This window comes from Mya arenaria, chromosome 8 (assembly GCF_026914265.1).
Source record: "Mya arenaria isolate MELC-2E11 chromosome 8, ASM2691426v1".
Taxonomy (NCBI): domain Eukaryota; kingdom Metazoa; phylum Mollusca; class Bivalvia; order Myida; family Myidae; genus Mya; species Mya arenaria.
This window is the reverse complement of record NC_069129.1, coordinates 75020102-75026638: the sequence shown is the minus strand read 5'-3', so window position 1 is coordinate 75026638 and position 6537 is coordinate 75020102. Positions and strand designations below refer to the sequence as shown.

Here is a 6537-nt window from a genome sequence, read left to right as displayed (position 1 = left end):
TTAACGGTTTTTTTACAGTAACAAAATACACACTACAAGAACCTCTTTTAAAGATCCACTCTTACTTCTAAATAAGTTATACCACAATAACTTTTTTATCTACCAAAAGGATGAATAAATATCGCAAAACAATGGTCTTTATGAAGGATACCAAGTCAATCCGACAGAAAGACGCAGAAAACACGATATTTCTACGTAATGTGACGATATTTGATCACTGTTAGTATTCTGGCATTCTCGAGTCATTTTTTGCGTATTCAGCTATTAAAACCACGAAAACAATCTTGTTATAAGTTATTAAGTTTATAAGATGGGTTAAGACTCTTTATTGCAATATTACATCCAAAATAGCAAACAGTGGATGAATATAAGACTCATTTTATTTACAACGTGGCGTTCGACAAGGCTGCCCTCTTTCTGCTTTTCTTTTTATTACAGTTGTTGAAGTTCTATCAATTAAACTGAAACAATGCAAAAAATATGAAGGTATACAACATTATTAAAGTTACGCAACTTGCAGACGACACTACTTTATTTCTTAAAACCATGCAGAAATACCTATTGTTTTAGAAGTAATTGATACCTTTGGAAAACATTCGGGTCTTAAACTTAACAAGATGAAAACGCTAGGTCTCTGGATAGATAAATCGAAAAATCAATCCGTCACTATGTTACATGGTGTACAATTTACTACAAAACATGTTAAATCTCTCGGCGTCTACTTTGATCATAATAAAAATGAATGTGTAAACCTAAGTTGGACCGACAAAATCGAAAATTGTTAGCAGCTAATTAACACTTGCAGTAAACGAAAACTTACATACTATTGAAAGATAACGGACATAAAAACCTTACTTTTTCCCAAGCTTGTTTACTTAGCTCAAAATATTTTAACACCCGATAATGTTTCTAAGATAATTAATTCAATGATCTTCGAGTTTTCCTGGAACGGAAAAAAAGATAAAATCAAACGTAAGACAGTTATTGGTAACAAACATGAAGGTGGTCTAGATATGCCAGATTTCAAGTTATTGTGTATTTTCTAAAACCATGAAAATAAAATGGGTAACCTACCTTATCAGTACAATAAGCGCAAGCTGGAAAACAATACCATCTTTTATGTTTGACCAATTCGGCAAGAACTTCCTTATTTTCTACATGAACATTGACTCTATCAAATCCTTACAACCAATAATAAACAAATTGAGCCTTTTTTATAAAGACTTACTGTCAATATGGATCCACTTTTCACAAATGTCTGTTCACCAAGACAAAATGTCTAACACATTTTATAATATTAGGAAGGAAATAATCTGTGGTAATAAATTCATAAATTCATTTTTGTATAAGTTTGAATAAAAACATTTTTTTTTTATAAAACGTAATAACAAAAGTCTCTTCTTCAAAACCTGGATTAATTCAGATTTGATATTCATTAATGACATAATTTCAAATAGTTGTGACATAGAAACACATTTAATTTTAAATAATCTTAAAAACAAAACAAATTGGATGACAGAAATGTATATAATAATTATAACCGGTGTAACGCGACTAGTATATTCGACCAATCGTTATGTTGAAACTCGAATCGAATCAGAAAAGGCGACATAAACATAAATTCATCCTATTTTACAAGATGTTTCATCTTCTAGCACCATCATATCTAACTTCACTGATTTCATCAAGAGTTGGCGATACTACTTCGTACACTCTTCGAAATTTCATATAAATCATAGTTGTTGACCAGTTCATTTCTGACATCAACTATGTCCACATGGTCCGCCCTCCAGGAAGAAATTCGTGCATCGCCGTCTGTGCTTTTTTAAATACAAATTAACTAAGAACATAAAACACGTTTCAGAATTCTACTAGAAAGGTGATCACAAATAGTATGTAAAGCATGTAAACCTATTCTCAAAAACATATTGTCAACAGTCTCTATTGTTTATGGCATAACATAAAGGATTTTCCAGTATTTTGATACCATTCTAAAATATAACGTTTAAAGAAATCATCTCATTGGTCGGTTATCCATCGTTGGTTATTTGGCTCTCCAATTATTACACTTTAAATCTAAGGAAATCTCATATAAGACGAGCACACGTCTTTTGCCTCGTCCAGAACAAAGAACGTAAATCTAAGTCCATGTACCCCTCCCCCTCATTCCACCGTCCGTTTCCTTACCACTATCCTTTTTTCTTTCAAATATATTGAATACAGAATTAACAACTTGATTTACATACAAGTGAATACACCGTAAAACTATAAGATTATATTTGTTTTGAATCACTTGACACCATCTCTCTAGCATAAGCAACGTGTATGACTTATAGAATGGAGGCATAGCATAAGCTTCAAGGCTTTCTTCTCAATTACGTCGACAGTAAGGTTTTGTGCATATTTCACATGTTTTCTCTCAATGCAAAACATATTTGGACCTTGTTTATTATGATCATGCTCACAATTTGTTGAACTGAATTAATTGTAAATATTAGATCGAAATAAAATTTGTCTTAACCAAAGCATATATTTTTATTTCTGCTGGAAGGTCACATTCCCAACACTTCGCCCCGTATAACACCTTTTTAATGTCATTTTGATCATTTTTTTTCATCTCTGTCAACAGTATAAATAATATATAATTTATAAATGCAATGGAATAAAAATGAACACATGTGTACGGCTACAAACTAAACAAATGCCATTTTTAATGCCAAATGCTGGGTTGGTCCCTAAATTGTATCTGTATATTATACAGTTAGGTCACCTATTGATGCACAAAAACTTACTTTTTATCATATGAGGCAATACCATATTCTCTGAGCCTTCAGTGTCCATCTTCATAGAAACTCCTTTTGATTTCAAAGGATTCATTGTTTCCACAATGAATTTGACTATATCCACTATGTGTACCTTATACCTTGTCATTTTGGTCTTATTGTTGATGGCTTGAAGCACTGGGGTTTACCTTTTCGTTTTCTTTATTATTTGTTTTATTGATACGTTTCCTCATGTTAATGCATACTTTGATAAGATTTATCTTTTGCGTTTTATCTTTATTAAGAATTGTTGGGATAAGAGTGAGGTTTGTGCACATAAACTGGTTTAAACCCCCAGTAAATTTACATTTTACTGACCGTTCCAAGGCGGTACCTAACAATTCTTGATAAACATACCAATTATATATATATATATATATATATATATATATAGTATTTATGCACTGTGCTGTTTGTAGAGTTGTGTGCTGTTCAATGTTTATTGTTTGTGAATTTAGGTTCTATGTCTTTGGCGTTGCCCATTGCCACTAAACCGGGTTTATGTTTAAACTTTTTGCTACTGAGCATGTTTCTGTAGCTTTTTGCATATATATTGATCTAAAAGTCCAGATCCATAATCCAGATTAAAATTTGTTTCCGAAAATATTGTTTATATGGCATTGTCCCTATCTGAAACAACAGCAAGGTGGTAAGAGAGCACTTGGAAGCCTTTATTTGTGTACGACTCTTCAATACTTTGTAGTCTCTTCATATGTCCTGGGTTCGCTTCAAAGCCACATGCACAGGCATTGGATATTTCCAAACACTCGGTCGAATACGGGGATAATAGAAGCGTTTGGATGAAGATTAGGTTCAAACAATTTCCGTACTAGCACACCTTCGTTTTAACCCAAATCCAGAAAGTCATTCCGACACTCGCGCACTGCATTGTCATTTATTAGTTAACTTAGTTGAGTTAACATGGATTTTCCAAGTCGTCCATAATAAATGCAATAATATTTGAAATGAATTGTGATAATGAGTAAACCGAGAACACAAAATACAACAATTGTTTTACAAACATATTTCATACTTGATGTTTTACACAAATCACCAGAAATGCAAAAATCTTTACAGTTCTTTAGAGTTAAGTTCTTTCTATTCATAATGAATAAAGCCTGATTTTGACAAAAACAATATGTCACGGTATGTTACCAGCTCGGTTGACAAGAACTTGTTATCCTTTACTAAACAATGATGCTTGGGTAGGGTTTAGGGTTCACATTTTACTAGCTGCAGTGTTCGAATTCACATTCTGCCTAATAGTGGAAAAGTGCCGACAGAGAAGATCATTTTGTTGAAAAGTATCATCTCTTAACTTGTTTTTATTTCCATTTTAGTCTTGTATCGATTTATTTGTAAAACTATGTAGTTTACATTTCATATTATCACCTTGATATGTTTTCTATTTGTTTTGTAACTGATTACATGCAAACATGCTTCTAAAAGCCCTTTCAAGAACACGCCGAATTTTACTTGGTATCCGTGATGATATGAGGATAAATGTATGTGCAAAACAATAAAAACACGCACACTAATTTGTTACAGATATAATTGCAAATAAGTATACATTAAGATATAGTTTGACTTATATGGACGTAAATACTTACATCAATAGGCAAACGTGACGTCGTGGTAATCATGTAAAAATAGTAAACACGTCATATATACTTCAATTAGATAAGATGGAAAACAAATGCCCAGGCATACTCACAAATTGCTAACCACCTGAACGTCACAATAGGCGTTATCATATTTCAAAATAAACTTGTCAAATGCTTTGTATGGCATATATGATGAGGCTTATATTTTGAATTTAGAAATTATAAATACATGTTGTGTGATGTTATGGCCATACAATCTAGTTTGACCTTCAAGGAGACACATGCTCCAGTGAACACGTGTTTCACTGACCGTTCTAAGGCAGTAATATTCTCATTTGCCGTCAGCTACTGATCAGCTATCCGAATTAATTACTACGTCCAAGTTATATGATTCATCGTCAAGCGGAATAACACTTGTAGGAACGCACGACTGTAGGTTTAAGTTTTGCTTGAATTTGCTCAAGTCTAGAGACGTATTGAGTGGTATTCGTGCCCATTCGTGGAATTCGATACCCGCTGAAGTGATGATATCTTTGCACAAAATCTTATTCTTTATCATATGAGGCAATAACAAATACTCTGAGCCTTCAATGTCCATCTTCATAAAAACTGCTTTTGATTTCAAAGGATTTATTATTTCTACGATGAATCTCACTATATCCACTGTGTGTACCTTATACTTTGTCATGTTTGCCTTATTGTTGATGGCTTGATCTAAAATTCCAGCTCCCCAATCCAGATCAAAATTTGTTTCCGAAAATATTGTGACTCTGTCATTGTCCCTATCTGAAACAGCAAGGTGGTAAAAATCCACTTGGAAGCCTTTATTCTTGTACGACTTTTCAATAAATATTAGTCTCTTCATATGTCTCGGGTTCGCTTCAAAGCCAAATGCACATACATATCTTTGCCTTTCGGAGATATTTCCAAAAACTCGGTCGAATACGGGGATAATAGAAGCGTTTGGATAAAGATTAGGTTCAAATAATTTCCGAACTTGCACACCTTTGTTTGAACCCAAATCCAGAAAGACATACCGACACTGGCGCACTGCATTGTCATTACCTCGATTACTTCTTTGAGTTAACATGGATTTTCCAAGTCGTCCATAATAAATGTAATTATATTTGAAATGGATTAAGATTATAAGAAAACCGAGAACACAAAATACGACAATCGTTTTACCAACAGATTTCATACCTGATGTTTTACACAAATCACCGTAAATGCTAGAATCTTTACAGTTGTTAACATTTAAGTATGCATAATGTACAAAGCCCGATTTTGACAGAAACCTGATATCACGGTATGTTATCGGCTCGGTTGACACGAAAAAGTTATCCATTACGAATCTTCGTATTTACATTCTGTCAAATAGTGGAAAGGTGCCGACAGAGAAGACCATTTCGTTTAAAGGTATCATCTCTTAAAATTTATATTACATTTATATTATCAACTTCATATGTTTTTCATTTGTTTTATAACTGAAAACATACAAGCTGCCACTAACAGCCCTTTTAAGTTCACGTTGGATTTAACACTGAACAGGAATCATAATCTGGTGCTTTTATTTCAAATATTTACTCTTGATATTTCCATATTCAATCTTATTTTGGTTTCCGTGGTGATATTAGGATTAATGTATGCACATGACAAAAAAAACCCACAGTAATTTCCTACAGATATATTAACAATTTTTTATACTTTGAGTTAAAGTTTGACTTATATGGACGTAAAAGCTTTACTTAAATGGTCGTTAATACGTACATCAATAGGCAAACGGTATACATATGCAATAGTAAACATGTCATATATACTTCAGTTAGCTATGATAGAACTCATATGCGCAGGTATACTCAAACATTCTTAACAACTTGTACATAATAAGAGTCATCATATTTCAAAATAACTGGTCAAATGATTTGTATGGGATATATGATGAGGCTTATGTTTTAAATTTTGAAATTATAAACAAATGTTGTGTAATCTTATGGCCATACAAACTAGTTTGATCCTCCAGTAGAATTGTGTTCCAGTAAACTCGTGTTTCACTGACCGTTCCAAGGCGTTTATCTAATCATCTATCGGTCAAGCTATTTGGGTGCTTGTGA

The 6537-nt window shown here is 32.9% G+C and overlaps 1 protein-coding gene across 1 annotated transcript; it reads right to left on the bottom strand.

Annotated features, from left to right (window-relative positions):
* Positions 1-3899: 3899 nt before the first annotated feature.
* LOC128244582 (uncharacterized) lies at positions 3900-5735 on the bottom strand. The gene has a single exon (XM_052962574.1). It carries the CDS (start codon positions 5622-5624, stop codon positions 4779-4781), a length of 846 nt encoding a protein of 281 aa, XP_052818534.1. The 5' UTR covers positions 5625-5735; the 3' UTR covers positions 3900-4778.
* Positions 5736-6537: the final 802 nt, after the last annotated feature.